The sequence below is a fragment of the Ahaetulla prasina genome, chromosome 6, assembly GCF_028640845.1.
Source record: "Ahaetulla prasina isolate Xishuangbanna chromosome 6, ASM2864084v1, whole genome shotgun sequence".
Taxonomy (NCBI): Eukaryota; Metazoa; Chordata; class Lepidosauria; order Squamata; family Colubridae; genus Ahaetulla; species Ahaetulla prasina.
In genome coordinates, this window is record NC_080544.1 from 92,314,884 (window position 1) to 92,337,308 (window position 22,425).

General features: G+C 38.2%; 1 protein-coding gene across 3 annotated transcripts in view; it reads right to left on the reverse strand.

The window, feature by feature from the left end:
• Positions 1 to 22,425, reverse strand: part of GOLIM4 (golgi integral membrane protein 4) — a 73,651-nt gene that overhangs the window by 41,879 nt on the left and 9,347 nt on the right. For all 3 annotated transcript variants that reach the window (XM_058188591.1, XM_058188588.1, XM_058188589.1), the window contains exons 2-6: positions 6,696 to 6,770; positions 5,470 to 5,519; positions 3,662 to 3,715; positions 893 to 1,043; positions 200 to 282 (exon numbers count right to left, since the gene is read on the reverse strand). In XM_058188591.1, the coding sequence (XP_058044574.1) occupies positions 200 to 282; positions 893 to 1,043; positions 3,662 to 3,715; positions 5,470 to 5,519; positions 6,696 to 6,770 (413 nt within the window). The remainder of the gene's footprint in view (positions 1 to 199; positions 283 to 892; positions 1,044 to 3,661; positions 3,716 to 5,469; positions 5,520 to 6,695; positions 6,771 to 22,425) is intronic.

Below are 22,425 nucleotides of genomic sequence, written 5' to 3' on the forward strand. Positions count from 1 at the left end.
CTGTGTGACCAATTCCAAAATGCTACTATGTCTACTTTAAAAAATGTCGACCCTATTCCCTTAAGTCACAAAGGTGAAGAAACATTTTTCTCATTGTGTTACCCACATCATGGCAACATTTTTTATTCCTCTTTGCAAAGAAAGAGGCATTTCTCTCTTTCTCGACACTCATGTCTTTTTTAGGAGACCAAGTTCTTACCTTCACATCTTGCAGCTGAGTATGAATATCCTGGTGGGATCTCCTCAACTGTCTGTTTTCTTCTTGCAGATTGTACATGGATTCTGTTTAAAATTCAGGGTAAGAAAGGGTTCGAACAGACATATCTTTGTAGGAGGAATTCTAACTGATTTATGTTTCCAAATGTTAACTAACTCAATCATTATCTGAATAGACCTGTCTGGCCCAAACATATGCCTCCCACCACTGTATGAAACTGCAGAAACCTGTAAATCATTACTACCGACTAGCCCAGGGGTCTGCAACCTGCAGCTCTGGAGCCACATGTGGCTCTTTCATCCCTCTACTGCAACTCCCTGTCACTCAAAATACGTGTCACAACCACCAATGTGCGACACCCGCCAGCATGTGATCTATTGAGCTTTTCGACTCATCTTTTTTTTCTGAGTTCAAAATGTTTTTGCTGCATGCAGAAATAAAAATGTGTTTTCTCTGTAGCAGGTCACTGATTTCATACATACAACACACTATAGTTTTTTTAATACACAGAATAAAGGTAAAAAAATGATAGGTACAGTATCTTCATTTTAGATGTCTAAAGGGTTTTTGAGTGTTTAAGGTTGCTGAGCCCTGGACTAGCCAAATGAGGTCTGGCTCTACAGGATGGCCTACATTCTTCAGTTCCAAAATTAATTAAACAGCATCCCTCTATACCTTTTAACTTGGACAGCGCCTGCTCCTTTTCTTGCTGTAACTGCACGTATTTCTGCTTGTGGTCATCAACTGCTCGGTTGAAATCATCTCCCTGTCTCTTGTGCTCGTCTTCCAGATCTGAGTGCTGTTTCTTTAGTTCTTCATGCTGGCTCTGCATAGCACAAAACCAAAACAAGAAAACAGCACAAGGATTTCTTGATCTATGCAGCTGCCAAATTTTGATTTTGATTTTTCAATGCAGCATCACTCCAAGGGTGAGACAATGATCATTAGAGGGGAGGGCTGAGGAGTGTTGATGATGATGCTCTCAGTATACCATTTCTGGTCTACTTCTTTATTTTGATTTTTTTTCCCCTTCTGTTCAATCATGTTCGATTCTCAGAGAGTACCAGGACAAGTCTCTGTAGTTTTCTTTGGTGGGGTTTTTCAGAAATGGTTTGCCATTGCTACTTTTCCTAGGGCTGAGAGAAAGTGACTGGCTCAAGGTCATGCAGTTGGTTTTGTGCCTAAAGCAGAACGAGAACTCATGGTATCTCCGTTTTATTTATTTATTTTATTTATTTATTTATTTTGTCACAACAGTATATATAAGCATAAGCATGAAAGTAACTATATAATATATAAGCATATATATATAAGCATAAGCATGCAATAACTATATTAATTGGATATAATGAAAGAAAACAATAGGACAGGAACGGTAGGCACGTTTGTGCTCTTATGCACGCCCCTTACGGACCTCTTAGGAATGGGGTGAGGTCAATAGTAGACAGTTTTTGGTTAAAGCTTTGGGGATTTTGAGAAGAGACCACAGAGTCAGGTAGTGTGTTCCAAGCATTAACAACTCTGTTACAGAAGTCATATTTTCTGCAATCAAGATTGAAGCGGTTAACATTAAGTTTAAATCTATTGTTTGCTCTTGTATTGTTGTGATTGAAGCTGAAGTAGTCTTTAACAGGAAGGACATTGCAATAGATGATTCTATGAGTTAAACACAGGTCCTGTTGAGTTCTAAGTTTTCTAAACCCAAGATTTCAAGTCTGGTGGCATAAGGTATTTTGTTGTATTCAGAGGAGTGGAGAACTCTTCTTGTAAAATATTTCTGGACACGTTCAATTGTATTGATGTCTGAAATGTGGTATGGGTTCCAGACAGGCGAGCTGTATTCAAGAATTGGTCTAGCAAATGTTTTATAAGCTCTGGTAAGTAGTGTAGTGTTTCTGGAGAAGAAGCTACGTAAGATTAGGTTTACAACTCTTAAAGCCTTTTTTGCGATGTAGTTGCAGTGGGCTTTGGCACTTAGATCATTGGATATGAAAACTCCAAGGTCTTTGACAGGGTGGGGGTCATCTGTAAGGTAATGTCCATTTGTATTTAGTGTTTGGATTCTTTTTTCCAATGTGTAAGACAGAGCATTTGCTGGTTGAGATTTGGAGTTGCCAAGTTTTTGACCATTCTGACACAAAGTCAAGGTCTTTTTGAAGGGTAACTGTATTGTTGGTAGTATTAAATAGTTTGACATCATCAGCGAAAAGAACAAAATTACTTTTAATATGGTCACAGAGATCATTAATGTATAATATGAAGAGTGTTGGTCCAAGAACACTGCCTTGGGGAACGCCGCTATTGACAGGAACAGGATTTGATAGGGCACTGCCTATTTTGACCAGCTGTCCTTGTTTTGATACTTTCCGACATTTTTTAGAATATAGCCTCCTCTCATCGAAAAGATAAGAAAAAAATAGTTTGGAAAAAAGTTTCAACCCATTTTAAGGCATGGTTTAGCCCTACCCTGCTACACATGCTCTTCCTTCCATCCTTTCTTTTTCCTGTAATGTGTATATCGGTAACAATAAAATATCATAACAAGAAACAGGAACAGGAAGAAAAGGGAAGATGGAACCCTGTCAGATTAAGTTTAAATGACAGTTTAGCATAACTTGAAATTCAGATCATTTAAATCACTATTTACTGATATTAACAATATTTCACAATATTTCTGATCCTTAAAATCCCTTCCTGAAATTGTACTATCTCAGAAGGTCCCCAGGGTTCAACCTCCAAACCATAAACCTTTCACACCCAATTGCTTTCTGTACTTACACATCAAATGTATATAATGTTTGTGGGGGTTTCATATGTGAAAAGTATCTTTAATTCTCTTCAAAAGTACAAAGAAATTGGAGGTGATGATTGGATAGAAAACATTTTGCGATCAGGAAGCCGGCCTTCTCATAAAATCTAGAAGACTCACTGAAGTCAAAAAAGATTTTTTTTACCTAGAGATTTTGAGAAATGCTTAATAGGAGTAGAAGCCTGATTTCATCATCGCCCACCCATCATCATCTAGTTAAAGACTGGATAAAGACAGAGGCGGGCCTATTTTATGTAGCTGAAAAGGGGAGCAGAAGATAGGTTCAATGGTGGAATGATATTCTGAGAGATTTCAAGTTTTTCAGTTCTTCTACAGTTTTCAAGTTACACCTTACATTTAATGACCTGGATATTCTAATAGTAAGCAGACAAAGATTCTCCGAATCTAGCATGGGCACCCTTGTTGAGCCACAAGTTCAGGAAAAGTGTTCAGGTCCAGCAGGAATGCCTACATTGATTGTAAAGGACCTCTGCCAAATTTATCAAGGCTGTTTTTACAGCTTTTACATAAAATTTCCTTTGTTTGCCAGGAAATTAACTGCATGTGAAGGATGGCAGCTGTAAGGGCTATAAATTGCCTACCATTGAGAAAACAACAACAACTCAAGTATCTACCTTCAGCATCTGATGTTGTACGTTCAGTGCACTATATCTGCTATTGGAATCTTGCTGCAAAACAAACAAACACATAGTTAGATAAGACCTCAACTGCTTTTGGCATAGCTATGGCAGTTCTCTGATTGCTATGGAAATTGCAAACGTGTTCTTGAATTTGCCCATAGAGGTGCACAGGGAACAGATTTTAAGATGCATACTTTCTTGGCTCAGCCCTGTGTTGAAGTGTTGAATTCAATTGCTAGAGGTCCCATCTTGGGGAGGTTCAGGGATGTAGAAATCCAGCATTTCTAGACAACACTGAAACAAATCTGGATTGCAGACTGACTAAAGATGTGGGTGCTTTAAATCCAATCATCTAAAAAACATCGCAGCAGCAAAGATAATAGACAGTTTGCCCATATTCTTTTCTGCCATATTTCTCTTTTATGAAAGCCATGAATTATCCAGGGATCCTACTCACAACTGACTAAACTGCCTCAGGGTGACAAGAATGTGGGTCACACTGGTGGAATGGCACAAGTATAAAAAACCCCAAAATCCTGTTTAGAATTGTTACAAAAGGACAAGCAATTTTCTTGCATTTGCTACTGTTGGCATCTCTTTGAGAACTGTATTGACATAATTACTTTTAATTCTATTCCTAATTATCCCCAACGTGGAAATTTATTTATTTATTTAATTGTCCATTACCAGATCATTTTCTTGGGAAGTCACCAGCATCTCAGATCTCATCATGGCATACAATTAAAATCCTCCCCCATCGCAGGTTTTATGCTTATTTTGAAAATCATTTTAGCAATAGCAATAGCACTTAGGTTATTATACCGCCCCACAGTGCTTTACAGAACCTCTGGGAGATTTGCAACGTCAGCGTATGTCCCCCCTCCTCCCAACAATCTGGGTCCTCATTTTACTGACGTTGGAAGGATGGAAGTCTGAGTTAACCTTGAGCTGCTAAGAATCGAACTGCTGTCAATGGGCAGAGATAGCCTGCAATTCTGCACTCTAGCCACTGGGCCATCAGGGCTTCTCAATTTTCCATTTTAATAACAATTTGTTTTCTATTTCAGATGATACTTTTGAAAATAATGTGGTATCACCTTGAACAACATTGTTCCTCCAGCTCAAGCATTCTTAGTGAGACATCAATGTCTCTGAGGAAACCTCATTTGTCATTTGCCAAGCTCCACACCCCACCTGACTTTCTACATTTTTTTTTTAATGTAAAGCTGTCGTGTTGTACAAAATCAAAGTACAAGCTTCCAGCATAATCCTTATTTCTAAAAATACATCTGGGCTCTCAATGGGCCCTACTGTACACGCTTTTTCAGAAAATAAAAATGTTGGGACAGCTGAAGACCAATATTTCCATTCAGAAATGTCTTCACCTGCCCCCCTCCCCCAAATAGTAAATGGTTAAATGGGGTTAACTTTATGAGAAGAGGGACAGTGGATCTGACAGGAAGCATTCTGAGAAAGGAGTATTATGTATTTGATCCCATTGTCCATGGGACTTTTTATGAATCACTCCCTTCCAGCAACTATCTTGCAAAAACACCAGAAACATTTTTAGACTTCCAAATTGCAGTCGATTTGGTGACACACTCTAGATCATTTATGATATTTAAAAGCATCGATCCCATTACTAGAGCCCTGGAGGACACCACTGCTTAAAATCCCTCCTTTTAGAAGAAGTGACTATATATTTAAAGTTATTCAGAATTCAGACAATTAGATCTTATCCATTACACTTTGATAAAATCCTTACGTGCAGAAAAACTTATCAATTACTTCTGCTGACTTACCCTTCCTTTATTTAATGTTTCTTGTGCTTCTAATTTATAAACAAGGAAGTCTAAAATACAAAAATGAAAAGGGGAAAAATGAATGATCTTCAGGAACATACACATAAATAAAAACCCCAGAACCACAGCTATTCTCTCTGGAGACAACTCCAGCTCAAACTTCCTTTCACTGTCAAGATTTCACACAGTAATTCAGCCATACACAATTTCTCTGCATTCAATTACCATATACCCTTGAGCGGTACCTGAGAACTGATAAATATGGAAACTGACTCCGCCTGTGACTCAGTGCCCCCCCTCCCAAATTATGGCACTTGGCGCCAGTTAAAATCAATAGCACTTCAGTCATGATTAAAATAGATAACAACTAGGTTTAAATGCAACTCATGCAAATTCATGAGATTTGAAGTGAGTGCATCAGATATCCAGGTACGGATAGTGTGATGTTGTAAATGCAGTACTGTAGTTCATTCACAAAAACATGCATCTAGTTGTCCTTGTGTGTAAAAAAACTAATTTTCAGTCTATGAAGATTCTCAGTCATCCAGATCATGGCTGTCCCAAAGGTGCTTTTTCAAGAGGCAATCGGACTTTCTGGTTTTTCTCTGAAGGCGTTTCGCTTCTCATCCTAGAAGCTTCTTCAGCTCTTTTCAGTTTAGCTTTACTGAGAGATAAAATTCCTTAGTCTCTGGAAAAGGGCACAAATGACTAACTCAACCTTCTGCTAGGCCTATAGTTCAGTCTATACCTGACTTTTTGATACAGTATGTATCCAGTCTTCAAACACCAGAATGTACATTGTTAATTGGATTTATTTTATTTTATTTTTATTTTATTTCTTTTTGTCACAACAGTATACAATTTTGGCAGAATAGAATCACCAGAAATTCAGCCAGACTGAGTGGTTGGCTCCATCCTGTTGAATAAATATGTCCCTGTTTGCAGAGAAATTGTTGCAGATAAAATGAGTTTTATCCACTAGATGGTGGTAAGAAACCATAAAACAATCAGCTCTTATCTGCATAGCTGTGGAAATCTCATCCAACCACCACCACCAGCAAGAGCATTCAAAAGCCTGTCATTTCTTTTTTAAAAAAGACAGTTTCAATCCAGCCCAACTTTAAAGGAGCATATCCCCCTAAATTGCCTATCTGAATTCTTACACTGCAAACATCATTTCTCCGCTGATAAAATCTTTTAAAATTCATCTGAAATGTAAATATTACCTTCTTTTGCTTTCTTATGTTCAAGCCTTTCTTTCTGTAAAGATTTTTCTAGTCTTGATCGATGTTCATACACCACTGAAAAAGAGGGAAAAATTACAGGGAAATAAGTAGCTCTTCAACTAAAGAAGAAATATATATTTTAGGGATGGTAAGAATGAAGATCCACAGCAAGTAGTAAGCACTTGGACAATGTTGTCAAGGATCAGAAGGTAACTTAGATAGGTCAGATACACTACACCCCTGTGGTTGTTGGCAATTGAGCTTGACTTAAAGGTATTTTTACCTTTAAGAGCAATGAATTATATTGCTGTCAAGAGAAAAATACTTAAATGTTTTGAAAATGGGTGTGTGACGGAACACGGAGGTATCAATAAAAATGCATGCACCAAGCAAAATATTCTACACATTCACGTTGATACTTGAACAGATGATGGTAGCTTGTACCTACAAAGTTAAATTGGTTCAGCTTGACATTCAAATTTACAGATAGTGGATATATAATGAAATTCAGTTCTCCAGAAATTGTACCAATTGTCTTTGCTTGTTTGGTGTATGGAGAACATTTCAAATGTGAAATGAAACACTCTCTCCAAACAACTGAACTGGACTTCAAGCATTTCAAATTCCCTTGTTTTCAGACCCCTATTGCTCAGGTATATATGTGTGTGTACACACATGCACATACAGAAGAAATGTCTCACCATCCTGAAAAAGAACAAAGATTATCCTTCGTATCTAAGAGTCTGAGCTCACAGCCCTAGTTCAAAAGTTCTTTTCAGAAAAGTTTGACAAGCACCAAAGGGGTGAGGGTGAGGAGCTAGGCAAGCTGGGGAGTGTATGTGAAGCAATAAGCTTTGTTTTACCCATTCTCCAGATCTCTCAACTTCCAGACTTCCCTGTAAAGATCATAATGACAAAAGGCACTTACAGTTAGGTTTTGAATTGCTTAGTGCCGTGATGGTGAACCTATAGCACCTGTGCCACAGGTGGCACGTGAAGCTATTTCTATGGGCACGTGAACTGTCACCCAACATCAGCTCCACCGCACATGCGTGCGTGCCTTCTGCTGGCCATCTGATTTTCAGGTCTCTCCCATGCATGCGGGAGACATGTATGCATGCCCATGCTGCCCCTCCCCTCCCAGGAGTCTCCATGTGGCCTGTTTTGGATGCCAGGTAAGAACAGGGCTTGCGCAGAGGCTTGGGGAGGGCAAAAAATGGGCCTACAAAAGTCCGGAAATGGCCTGTTTCCGGTCTCCGGAAGCTTCAGGCAGACCTGCTAGGCCCAAAACAGGGTGCGGGAGATCGCATGCGCATGCACAGGGGGTGGGGGAGCGTAGGGGAGGTCACACACATTTGCACAAGGGGGTGGGGTAGCACAGGGGGATTGCGTGTGTATGCGCAGGGGGACAGGGCATTATGCTTGTGGGCACACACATGCTCACTATCGTGGGCACGTGCACACTTTTGGCACCCAAGGGAAAAAAGGTTAGCTATCACTGGCTTAGTGCATCTTGGAACCCCGGAACCCTTCACACCCGGAACATTTTGCATACTTCTTAGTTTTGCATTAAACCTACTAGATATATTTTGAGTGCAAGTTATGGCATTATGGGCGTAATGTATCCAGTATTTGTAACAGTACCTTCATCACTATTGGGCAGAGGTATTGCACCATGTATGTAATGTCATGACATATGTTAAAAAGGGGGATGTCTCGGTTATGCAATGCTACTTCTCTTGGGATGGGAGTACCAGAGTGATTGATAAATGACTTCAAAATATATTGCATGTTATTCAATCTCAGGTTAGTATGTTATATGGACCCACCCACTATAGTTTATAAATCATGGTTCATGGCCCAGTGGTATCTGGATATCACATCACAATAGATGGTTCTATAAATTGTGCTTTAAACAAACCAGCTCAGCACAATGTGTGAACCTATCCAAAACAGGATCATAGCAGGATTCAAGACTATTGATCAGGTCTGGCTGCCAATTCATTTCCAAGCCCTAATCAAAGGCTTGGTACAGGCCTTTAAAATCCCAAACTTTATTTGGATAAATGCATCATCTTATTGTTCTCCCACTGTAAATGAAGTCAAGTGGATGTTTGCAAGGGAGAAGGTTTCAGATGTAGGAAACTAGACAGGGAAGTCTATCTGGCACCCACATACACACCCAACGGCTTCTCACAAGCCTTTTTGAACCTAGCTTTTGTGTTCCTGAGTTCCTGTGGTGTACATAGTTCATGAGAGTTGAACACTGAGCTCAGTTCAAGAATCCTAGACTGGGAAAAGGAGATTTTGAATCTGAAATATCCTGTTTGAGAGCAGAACTTTTGCTTCAGTTCTGAAACGAGCTGTCGTTGAGACTATTGAAATTTGAAGTAGAAATATCTGGAGTTCAGAACAGTCTCCAAATGCTTGAAATGGCCCGTTTTGCATTTGAAACACCATCCTGCATCAGTCCAGCAGTTTAGAGCTTAAAATAAGATGTACTGAGCTCAAAGCAGAGGGTTGGAAATTTGAAATTGTCTTAATTTGAAACATTCTTTACATTCCTAGAAAAAACAGTGTTTTCTAGACTATCCACTTAAGATGCAAAATTATCGTTTGGTTTCTGTTTCTCTTGAAAACTATCTGTTGTAGATGACTGTACTTCGTTCAAATTTTCCATATGACTTCCATGAAATTGTGTAACTGCAGGTAGTGCAGATGAACTGGAGAAACAGGATATCACTACTAGTTTTATGAAAAGTACTAATTTCCCTTGCAGAGGTCTAAATGCCTAAATCATTCTTACTAAAGAGATAAAGGCTAAAAGGAATGGAGTCTGTCATGCTTCTACAATTCTATTTTTTTATGTAAATTAATATAATCCTGTACCATTTCATAGTCAAAACAATTCACTCAGTTCAGAGTTCTGAACTTCCAGCTAAAGGCTCCCCAATGGAACTTGGAAATTTTCAACTGTATCATGAAAAAAAGTATATTGATAAAAAATATTAATAGCATAAACCTAGATATGTTATTTAAAAGGACAATTGTTATCAGAACTTCATAGGGTACTTTTAAAGGGACTCTGAATGAACAAATAATATCAAAGCTTGGTGCCTGCTTCATTTAAGAGTCATGGTGGCTCAATGGTTAGAATGCAGCACTGCAGGCTATTTCTGCTGACTGCTGGCTGCCTGCAATTTGGCAGTTTGAATTTCACCAGGCTCAAGGTTGACTCAGCCTTCCATCCTTCTGAGGTTGGTAAACTGAGGACCCAGATTATTGGGGGCAATATCCTGACTCTGTAAACCACTTAGAGAGGGCTGTAAAGCATTGTGGAATGGTATATAAGTCTAAATGCTATTGCTATGCTATTTATGTTAGTTATATACTTTTTATATAATTATCTAGTTCAAGTCAATTCAATTAAAGGGATAATTAGGGGCAGGGTCTTTAAGTATTTCATTAAATGACCAGAGCTGATTTGGGCTAAGCCCAAATAAATAAATCTCAAGACTTTGACTTATCACAGTGAAGTTCTGACCATACAGATTTTTAAAGTCACACCGACTTCTGCTCAAACAAAATATTTGAAAGACTCTGCAAGTAAGTCATTGATGGCTATCAGTCTGAAAAACCGTAGAAAGCCATTTCTAGAACTCTGGGCATTCAACAATCCAGTTAAAGAAGAACAAAGGAGGTGATCTGGAACAACAGTGAATCCTCCTAGGAGCTACTGTCCTGACAAAATCATTCCAAAAGCACAGCATAAAATTACATAGGTATTCACAAGAAATGTCTAGGATCTGCAGGGCCCTTCTTATCTTGCCTGAATGTTCACAACTCCATCATCTGAATAGCACTAGGTGATGATTCATGAAAAACAAGAAGGCAGAAGCCACAGTTCACTTAGAAGAACACTGATGTTCAGCTTAACTTTTTCAAAAGTACTGGATTATCTTCCATACTTCTAACAGAATATTCTATATATAGATGAGCCCAAAGTAAAAATTTTGGGCTCCACTGATGTAATGTATACTAGAACCCATGCATTAAATTGTACAATAAGAACTTTATAACAAACTGTCAATTGCGGGGATGGTCATATTTAGGGATGCCATGCTTCTTTGGAACTGAAAAAAACTGTTATTTTTTAAATATAATTTTTATTGAAACTTCCAAATAAGATCTAAACTAACAGAACCAAATATAAAATAGGGGAAAAGAAAGAAATCAAAGTAAAAGCAAAAAGTGCAAGGGAATAAAAAAAAAGTTGCTTCCAATATACTTCATAGCAGTTTTAAGTACAAATATATATTTAACCTCTCTTTCTCAAATACCATCCGATTACTCTTCTTCCTATGATATACCTTATCTAATCACCAAAACCATAAATCATAAATTGATTTTTTTTATTTTTACACAAATAGTCTTTAAGAGGTTACTGCTCATCAATAAATGTAGATAGTACCTTTTCTACAATCAATGAATGTATCCGTTTCAGCAAAATCTGTTGACTTTACTGAAATAAATTCTTATTATAGAAGCAAGCATAAACTCTGCTTTGCATTAAAGAATTTCAAAAGAGAATATCAGGTTATCTACCTATCAGCTGAAGTGCAATTGGGTTGATATATCCCAAATGTACAAGCATACCTAAACAGAGTAAATGAAGAGTAAATTAAATATTTTACAATAATCAAATCCAAATCCAGACCTAAATGCCCTTGAAATGTTGAGCAGGATCTGAAATGAATAGTTCATTTAATCTTAAAAATGTTACTGGTTTGAAGCCGTCTGCCACTGAAAAGGGGGACAACATTTCTACATAGTGTTCTGAAATACTGTTCATCAGTTACAGGAAACCTTCAGTTAAAGCTATTGCAGCCGAATATGGTGCAACTATAATTCCTTGTGCTTTCAAACCGGCACATTACATGTTGGACAAATGTTTGTTTCAACTTTGGTGTCATTTGTTCATTTAGATTCTATTTATAAATGAAGTAACATGAAGCTCTAAATAACATTCAGTGAAAAATTCAGAAGGGGGCAAAAAAATAAAAATAATTCACAGATCTTAAAATTCCTTTCTGTCGATTTCATGTTTATATTCCAGGCAAATTTGTAGCTTTACAGAATTGTACTGCACCAAGGAAGATACTGGTAGGCAGATTCTACCTTTTGTCTAGTTTATGAAATTCTAAAAAATCTCTGACACATTTATAATGAGCTAGGTTTCTTGGAATGTTTCTAAAGTTTGACATATATTGTACTTTATTGCCATATTTTTTGATTTTCATTTTAATGGAGATTTCAAGAGATAAGTTTTACTGGAGTATGAAACGCTTCTTTCTCAGCCATCATCTATCAAAAGTCCCTTCTAATTCTCCCTTCCACCTAGCAAACTAATGATTTGTTCAAAAAGGATATTTATTCTGAATACAGCACAAAATACAATATTGCTGCATTAACCTCTTTGTATGTACAGCTAGCTCATTAGCTCACTACAGACTTAAAAGAGTGCTGCAGATCGAATCTAAGAATTATTACATCTTTTAAAGATATTTTGTTAGGTTAAGTCCTGAAATGCTTATGAATTTTGCTTGAGAATAAACACTTCTAAAATCAGTATTAGGTAGATATTTATCTACTGGGTATACGCTCCAAACCCCACACAAAAACAGAAACAAGCAGGCCATCCATAAAAGCAGAATCTGTGTTTCCCCAAAATTTTCCACTTGGCAAAAGGAGCTCCTGAAAACCAAGAGCTTATTCATCCCTCTCACATTCTCCTTTCTCTCTGCCACAAGGCATGGCCAAGTTGTTCAGCCGAAAGGACGCTATTAGGAGCTTGCATGTTGTAAATTTCTATAATTACATTGCCATCTGAAAATCAGATTATCAAACTTCACGGGGTAGATAAGATTTAATTTACTATTCCATGTAAATTTAATGAAATGACATTCAAAATGATATGAGTTTTAGAAGAAAATAAACAAAGATAAGGAAAATGCAAGAAGACTAGGTCTAGTGGCCAGAAGGCCTGATTCAGATCCTATGGAGAACAAACTGGAGGGTCTCTTTAAAAGGGGGCAATGTGCTGTTTAGTGAAGTACATGTCTTAGACATAGAAAATCTCAGACTATGTCCCCAACATCTCCAGTTAGGAATGGAAAACTCTTTTCTGAAAGCAGGCCTAATACTGAATCAACTACCTGCCTCATAAAGTCCTGCTAGATTAGGATTAGGGCAATGTCCATCTTAACCCAACATTTTGTTTCTTTCTCAAGGTGGCTTCTGGTATACCTGAAAATAAGACATGGAGATATATCTCTTTTTCATCACTTCTCCCCATAACTGGAATTTTGAGTCATATAACATATTTTTTGGAATATAAGACACACCGGAGTATAAGATGCACCTTAGTTTTTGGGGAGAAAAATAAGAAAAAACCTGATTGGAAGGTGGATCAGCCTCACAGAATACCCCCAATCAGCTGTTCCCAGAGGTGAATTTTAGCAAAAGGTTCCTTGGTTGTGAGCTCTGTGCCTTGCTTTTTTTGGCTTTTTTCCCCTGCCTCTGAAACTCCATTTCAGAAAAAACTTTTTTCTGCCTCTGAAAGCCTCCAAAACAGGACTTCAGAAAAAAAGCCTCTGAAGCTCTGTTTGGGAGCTTCTTTTCTGAAGCTCTATTTGGGGGCTTTTTTCTGAAGCTCTGTTTTGGGCTTTTTTTCTGAAGCTCCATTTGGGGCTTTTTTTCTGAAGTTCAGTTTCTGATGCTTTTTTCAGCATCTGAAACCTCCGTTTGAGAAGCTGGGCAGGGCTACATTCGGAGTATAAGACACACCCAGATTTTCACCCTCTTTTTTGGAGGGAAAAAGGTGCATCTTATACTCTGAAAAATATGGTAGTTTAGAGGTACATAAACCTTTAAAACATGAAATTAGCTAATCTCTCTTTAAAACAACCCTAGTTATTGCCCATCAGCATCTCTTGTGTTAATGAAATTCGCAGGTTAATAATTCAGTATGGGTTGATTTGGTGTGTTTGTGTTTGTGTGTGTGTAAAAACTCCTACCCTGTTTGTCACCAATCCAAGGAAAACAAGCTGACAAACATTGAACACAAATATGATCTAATAAGATTTATCATTACCTAATGACCCTGAAGTGAACAGGTTGAAAACAGTCTGGCAAACACTGAACACAAATATGATGTAATAAGATTTATCAGTATTAAATAACCCTGAAGCGAACAGGTTTTAATTTAGCTCTGCTTAAACCCTCGTCCACTGCTTTCAAGAAAATGGAGTCCAAGTAGGTTTTGTTGACTTATTCCAAGGTATAAGATTTATAGGAGTTTGTAGCATTGAAAGAACATCTTTAGACCAGTAAAGTAGGATTGATTGGTTGACTGTACCTTAGCAAGTGTATTTTAGAAGTACGACTAGACCTATATATTGTAGATTGCCAGTCAGTTCTGAAATACATCTTTTCTGGTGAGACACAAAACTGTTTTTTAATGTTTTATTTATTTATCATCATTGTGACTCTGGATAGTATACAACAATAGTTTAAAAATATAAGAACAGTGAATACAAATATATAAATATATAAATAATAAATAAATAAATAAATAAAAAAGAAAATACAAAGAAAATGGAGGAAGAATAAGAAATGCCCAACAGTGCAGTCATCAAGCCAGGTTCAAATTCTTTGGGAGTCCCAGGCCTGGTCACATACCCTGGTCTTGAGGATCTTACAGAACATCAAAAGGGATGGAACCAATCTGATTTTAGGGTGAAGGCTGTTCCATAAGGTGGATGTCACAGCAGAGAAGGCAGATCTTCTGCCATTCACCAAATGTAGATCGCTGGCCAATGGCACCCGTAGCAAGATCTCTGCAAGATCTGATGAGTTAGACCAGGGGTAGTCAACCTTTTTATACCTACCGCCCACTTTTGTATCTCTGTTAGTAGTAAAATTTTCTAACTGCCCACCGGTTCCACAGTAATGCACTGTGTATCATCATCTGCGCATGCCTCTTGCACATCATGGTTTGGGTTTGGGGGGGCGGCTACCAGCTCTGCTTGTCTGTTACAGTTGGATGGTAGTGGGGGAGATGTGCAAGCTATTCTGGGACGAGGCTCTTTTGTTTGCGGTTGCATTATAGCGCCATTTAGTTTCACTTACATAATGTGAACTAAACTTATGCGCGGGTGATACAAATAGTATATTTTCAGAAATTTAAATTGTCATGGGGAATTTTATGAAAACCTAATGAAAATGTTTTTAAATAATGCTATGAATTTTTTTTTAAAAAATCAATTAAATTAAAAAAAAGGAAAATGCTTCAGTATCGGACAAAACCCCTACCGCCCACCATGAAAGCTGGAACGCCCACTAGTGGGCGGTAGGGACCAGGTTGACTACCACTGGGTTAGACTGATAGAAACACCAAAATGTTGATAACCTACTTTCTCGTATGGTATAATAATGAATCAACCTCTGCTGCTACTACTGTTCCTTGGCTCAGGCATTCTTTGCAAAAAATTAGTGACAAAGACAAAACCTCAAGAAAGATGTGGTTGCTGCTACCTAAAAACTGTTACAGCCACTTCCTTAATGCAAGTTTTATTGCAAGATAAAGGGAGAGGCAAAAAACAAACAAAAACCCACCCCAAAACTCTTAAGACCACGACTGACTGGTTAGAGGTATCAATCTGTTCCCTTAGTAATGAAAGTTAATGACATTCAGGACAAACATTGGTTCCCATCTGTTCCTATTTTGGAACAGATAAAAGCAAAGAAAATCAAGCAGCTTGATTGGCAGACCTAATACTTCTCTCCACGAAATAAATCTATCTATTTATCCATCCATCCATCCATTCATCCATTCATCTATCCATCCATTCTGTCTGTAATCGATCTATCACCTATCCATCTATCTATCCACCTCCCTATTCACCTTCCTATCCATTTTTCTATTTACCTCTCTCTCTCCTTCTCCCTATCTCATTTATGATTCAAATCATATGATTCAAATATGAAGTGTTTTTGCTAAATTAATCACAATAGCAAAAGACATGTGAAAACATCAACTTTTCACTTTTCAATTTAACTTAAATGTTTAAAATAATAAAGAGCTGAAAAGCACACCCTTACTCGGTCTTCTGAGGCCTTGAATTCACGTTTAAAAAGATAAAATCTAGCCCTAGAGTGCGGTACTTTTCCCATTACAGGGTAGAGATTGGTGAAGTTCAAAAGTCTGCTCAAATGAAAAAAGCTTTTTTTGTCCCACACAACTGAGCGTTTCTATGAAATCCTTTTAGTGTTTTTTAATGGAAATGGGAAGATACTTAAAAACTTGTTTGTTATTTTTCTATTTGCCATTACTCCAAAGCATTACACTAACAACCTGCACTTCCCAAAGAACAAGAATTGCTCACCACTACTTCTCCACATTTAACTGAAACATGGAAATTTAGAGTGGCTATAGGTTTCTTTTCTTTTCTTTTTTCATGTTTTATTTGTTTTATTTATATAACATTCAATTTCTATCTAACAGTGTGTGATCTGGATACAGTTATTTTTAAACAATCAGAATCCACATATTTGTTTTAGTATTCGTCACCATAATACTAATAATATAATAACAATAACACTTAACATCATCTTCTTTAACAAATTAACATTTCCTCTTTTTATATCTCCTCCTTTCTAACTTCTGTTTCTATTGTCTAGCCATTGATAGAATATGTCCCATATCAAAAAATATTCAGTTTCTTCTTTATCCTTAATAGTGAGCGTTAATCTATCCGTTTCTGCACATTCTAATATTTTCTTAATTATATTCCCTTCAAACAGAATGTCATCATTTTTCCACTGCTGTGCAAATACAATTCCAGTTGCAGTTAATATATGCAAGACCAGATATGTAACCTTTTTATCCTATTTTACCAGTAGAATGCTTATGGATATAGATTTCTAAAGAGATAGGATATTCATATTTGGCACCGTGGCTACTTTTTCATTAAACCAAGCATAAGAATACCACAATCCTTCTAGGAGAATTTTAGCAAAGTTTTTCTTTTCTTTGAAACTAATGTCAAAAAGAGATTCTCTTTAATTAAGAAAACTCATAAACTCTTTTTTTTTAAAGGAGAGTTTTTCTGTACAGTACTATTAAAATAGCATCCTACTGAAGGCTTAAATGTCAGTTCTGACTGCCTAAGTTCATTAAATTCTGGCTTTTAAAAATAAGCAGCATAGTAAGCTCAAGGCATTACCGCATGTTTATTCCCACTTTGCTCTGCTCTTGTGTGAAGAAAAGAATAAAGCAAAAAAGCCAAAGATAATTATAACTTCCCAGATCATTTCAATGGAGATATGTGGGTTTAGACCAGTGCCCAAACTGTGTGCACGTGCATGCCCAAACTGAAAGGTGCACATACGCACGCATATGCAGACATGCGCATGCACAGCAGAGACCTGAAGACCAGCTGGCTGGCGGGAGGCGGGGCATCCCAACACCAGCAGCACAGAAAGAGGTAAGATCTTTTTCTTTTATGAGCTTCTGTTTTGTTGTTTGCAGGGAAACAGAAGTTCACGAAAAAAAACCCACAGAGATCTGACCTGGGGCGACGGCGCACATGCCAGCAGAGAGGGCTCTGCGTGCCACCTCTGGCACGCATGCCCTAGGGTCGCCATCATAGGATTACACTATGAAAAGACTATCAGTATAAGCCTCATCTTAAAAACTGTTGGACAAATTTCATCTTCTCTTGGGAGAACATTCAGTGTAATGGCGTCCATTTTAGTTACTTGCACATCAGGAGATTTCAACAAATTCTCTTTCCTATATATTTCCCATGTATTGATGTCAAGGTGGTTGATCTGCAGTTCCTGGTTCCATTTTTTCTCCCCCCATTTTTTGAAATTGGAACCACAACAACTCTTTTCCAGTCCTTTGGTACTTCACCCGTGCTCCAGGATCTTTTGTAAGGATTACTAACTCAGGCTAGGGCTACAAGAATCAACTCTTCAGTTTGCGTCATTGTAACTTGAAGTTTTACTCCTAATTTCATTCCTCTTAGCAGCCATCCGGAAATAGGAAAATCCTATTTATAGCAGCTGTTTCATGTCAACTTCCAAGATCAGGGTTACTAAACTTGAGCTGCAAATATCCAGACATCTCTAGATTCAGATTTCTTTGAAATCTTTTGCTGCCATTTCATAGTTGTGTAGATCAGCGGTCACCAACTGGTGGTCCATGGACCACTGGTGGTCCGTGAGAAAGTTTTGGTGGTCCGCAGAAAAATTATTTCCATTTTTTATATTGCACTAAATCAGGGGTCCTCAAACTATGGACTCTTTCTCATGGTGGCTACTTAGCTCCAACAGCTGCTTCCTCTTGGGGCCCTAAGGAGCTGGGAAGGGAGGGGCGAGTAGAGGCTGGCAAGGCACCCCTTGACATGAATGGCATCAAGTTAGCCATGCCCACCCAGTCACATGACCACCTAGCCACACCCATCCAGTCAATCATTAGGCAGATCACAGTGGTCTGCAGGATTGAAAATTATGAATTTAGTGGTCCTTGAGGTCCCTGGTGTAGATTGTTGCACCCCAAATCTGGTAGCAATAGGCATTACAGAATCACTCCCTGGCTTTAAATGATGGCTTGCTTTTGATATAACACATCTACACAATATACAGATGCATTCAAAAGTATTGGTATCCCTCCGCTTCTTCTCTATTTTCCCAATTTGCTGTGAAATAATTTGAAACTAATCCAAGTGTATAGCATCTGCCTTTCTTTATTCCATAGTCCATAGAGAAGACACATTGCTTTTGATGTCTGACTTAACATAGTCTTGTAAACAATAAAGCAAATGAAAATGTCATTCTTGTGCTATAAGACGCATCAGGGAGTAATCTCAACAATTTGCTCTGTTGGAATTGAATGTTTTGTAATTAGTCATGCTTGTGGTGGCAGTTAGTGCTTATTACACAGTCAATAAATAACTACTTGTCTCTTCTGTAGGGTTTGGGTCTTCTGTGAGTGATAACTTTCCACTGATTGTAGAATCAGTAAGAAAAAAAAAGCACCTTAGTCCAATACTCTGTAAAGTGCTGGAAAACCATTTCAACCATCCATGAAAGATGGTTGTCCAGCATCTTCTTAAACATTTCCAGAGCACACCTTCCATAAGTAGACTGTTCCACTGTTGTACAGTTCGGGTTGTCAAGAGGTTTCTCATTATATTTAAGTCACCAGGTATCAGTTGAGCTTATGCCTGTTATTTCTAGTCCTAATTCCAAAATATGTTCTTTTCTGCAGGATATCTTGATCCCAAAGGCAAAAAACGGTGGGAGTTGGATTTTCCATATCAACTGCACAACCTTCTCTGTACTGTCCATCTCTCAGGGCTTGTCAGCAGCTTCATTCCATGCTGCTCAGGAAGAATCATAGAGATGATTGTATAGCCAGACTGGATTAATGTTAATATATGTTTTAACGCTTCTTAACTCTATTAGTACTTGCTTAATCAAAAACATAAGATGTAAATTGAAGGGGGGAAAAATAAGTTACTCCTATTAAGTTACTATTGTTAAGTACACATAGCTTTTTAAAAATTTATTTATGATGTTAAACTATTTTCTGGATGTACAGTTGGTATTGTACATTTCAAACTTTAAGTTAGCCTTCCACAATCAAATCTACTGCAAACAGACTATTATGCATTAGTTTTTGTACCAAATACATTAGACAAAAGAATTTGTCTAATGCAATGCAAAAGATTATTTTACCGTTGGAGATTTTCAGATGCAACAAATAGAAACTGAAAAACATTAAAGGACATTACAGTATAATTTTAGGATGCTGATTCACAAAACAAAAACTTTATAAATGTTTCTGTTTTCAGACACAGTCTTAAAGACAACTTCCAAGTTTCCTTCAGTCTTATTTTTAGGTAGATGTTAACTCCAGTCTGATACTAGCTACTGATTTTATTTGAAACATGGTGTGGTAATTGTCTAGACCTTACATGCTATCATATTTATTTTAGCTAGTCTGGGCAGGCATTTTTTTAATTTTTCTTCAAGACCAAGGACTTAAATAGGAGTGTTTCCTATTTAAAGCCGTGTAGCGTGCTGAGCTAACATTCCAGTGCTCCAAAATTACATCAGTATCCATTTCACAAAAGAACAAGTGGTAAAACCAGACTGGAAAAAAACATAGGTAACTATTTATAGAGGGGGCCTTTTTTAATCACAATCTTGCATGGAATTATATATGCTTAACGGCTATTATGTTAATTCCACTGAAGTCTGCAGTAATTGGGCATGGCATCATAACTTTTCAGTTCTTCTCTAATAATGTACTCACGTCTTAGTAAGACATAAACAAGAAGAAATACTATTTACCCTTCTGCAGGCAAGACATGCTCTATAGTTAGAAAAAGTATATACATTTTTGGGAGGCAAGAATGCCATTAAAAACAATCCTGAGTCAAGCTCTTACAAATAGCTATACATCAGGGGTGAAATGCTCCCAGTTTGGACCAGCTGGTGCGATCCGGTAGCGATGGCGGCTGCTGGTTCGGAGGATCGGTAGCAAAAATCCGCCCCCCAGCCTCTGCTGAGCCAAACCATCAGCAGAGGGGTTTTTTTTAACTTTTAAAAGCCGGGTTTTCTTCAGCCAAAACATGCCTTTAAAAGTAAAAAAAAAAGCCTTTGAGGATCCTGCCCCTCAGCTGAGATCGGCAGAGCCTTTAAACGTTAAAAAAAAAATTAAAGTCTCCTCTGGCGATCTCCTCAGCAGAACCTTACTTATACTCTTACTTGTAGAAAACATGTTTTCTACAAGCAAGAGTAGAGATTCTAAGGCACTTACCTGATTACTGATGAACGTATGGTTTTTTTCCCAGCCCGAAAGCAGTTTCACTTTCAGCCCAGACAGAATCAATTGCTTAGCTAATCTATTTCCTCAGTGATCAACTAATGCTGGCTGGCTTTGCTGGCTGAGGAACTCTGGGAATTGAAGTCCACAATAAAATAAAATAAAATAATAAAATAAAATATTTGTGCAGCTTTCTGAGATTTGGTGTGTTTCTGTTTCACTCTAACTACACATACACACAAAATCTCAGAAAGCTGTATGTGGCATTTTGTATGTGTGTGTGAGTCAGTTGTATTGTGTTGTGTTGTGTGTGTGTAAAGTGTGAAAGTTGGTTTTTGGTACCTCTTATTGTTTTTTATACTTTGTTTGTTATTTTTATTATTTATTGTTATTGGCCACGCCCACCCAGTCATCTTACTACCAAGCCACGCCCACCAATTAAGCCATGCCCTCAGAACCGGTAGGGAAAATTTTTAGATTTCACCCCTGCTATACATACTTCAGAAACTGTGGAATGGAAGATGTCTCTGTATACAGAACATACAGTATTGGCCAATGATTATGGGAATAACAAATATGCATCTTGTCTCTTCTTCCAGAGGAGTGTTATTATATATAGCGCTTAAATATTCCTCTTTAAAAACAATAAAAAAATTCAACTTTCTTGAAAGGCAGATAGTTTTGGAAGGATATATAAACTGAAACAGCAATCAATTAACTATGCCAGGTGTGCAAATTGCCAAACTTTGGGAGGCCACAAACATTCCACCAATGGGGGAAATATGGTGCCATTTATGTGAACGTTATTCCTTTCTTTTATATTTGCTTATTTCTGCCTCTCTATTTCTATTAGTCTGGAACATTTCAAATTTTCAAAAGGTAGTTTGAAGCTGCAGTATTTGCAGGGAGATTTTAGAAAATCAAGACAGTGGTGTTCCCTATGCGACTGACAACTCACTCCATTTTTTACACACAGTTTGTATATATAAAAAGAGGCAGGGCTTTGATTGCACAATTAAGACTACCCTCTTGATTTCTTTTAAAGCCTCACCTAACACCGCCTTGAGAACGGTCTGGCTTGCAGAATGACACAGTTTAAGAAGTAAATATTTATCTATATCACAATTTTAAGAAAAAGGAACCTCTGCATTGGGGCCATATCCAGATCCCAAGAATCCAGACCTGAAGAAAATCTCCAATCATTACCATTCCTTTAAGAGTGTACATGAACAGGACTAACTATACCAGGGGTGTCAAACTCAATTTCATTGAGGGCCACATCAGGCCTGTGGTTCACCTCGGGGGGGGGGGCTGGGTGGGTGGGTGTGGCTGACTGGGTGGGTGTGACCAGCTTGACGCCACTCCCCAAACTGATGGCAAGTTTCCTCTTCAAATTGGGTAGACTGGGCCAAAGCTACGCTGGCCTGATCTTTCCTCTTCGCATTGTGTAGACCCGAATGGCCCCGCAGGCTGGATCCAAGCACATCAGCCTTGAGTTTGACACCCCTGACCTATACTACCATTCTTAAAATAGCATAAGGTTACAGATGATTCTCAACCGCTCAGCCGCTGGGTGAGGTCATCAGTGGTTTCGGGGTGAGTTATCATCTGTACGCTGATGACACCCAGCTGTACTTTTCCACCCCGGACCACCCCAACGAAGCGGTCGAAGTGCTGTCCCGGTGCCTGGAAGCCGTACGGGTCTGGATGGGGAGAAACAGACCCAAGCTCAATCCCTCCAAGACGGAGTGGCTGTGGATGCCGGCACCCCGGTACAGTCAGCTGCACCCGCAGCTGACTGTTGAAGCAGTTAGTGGCCCCAAAGGAGGT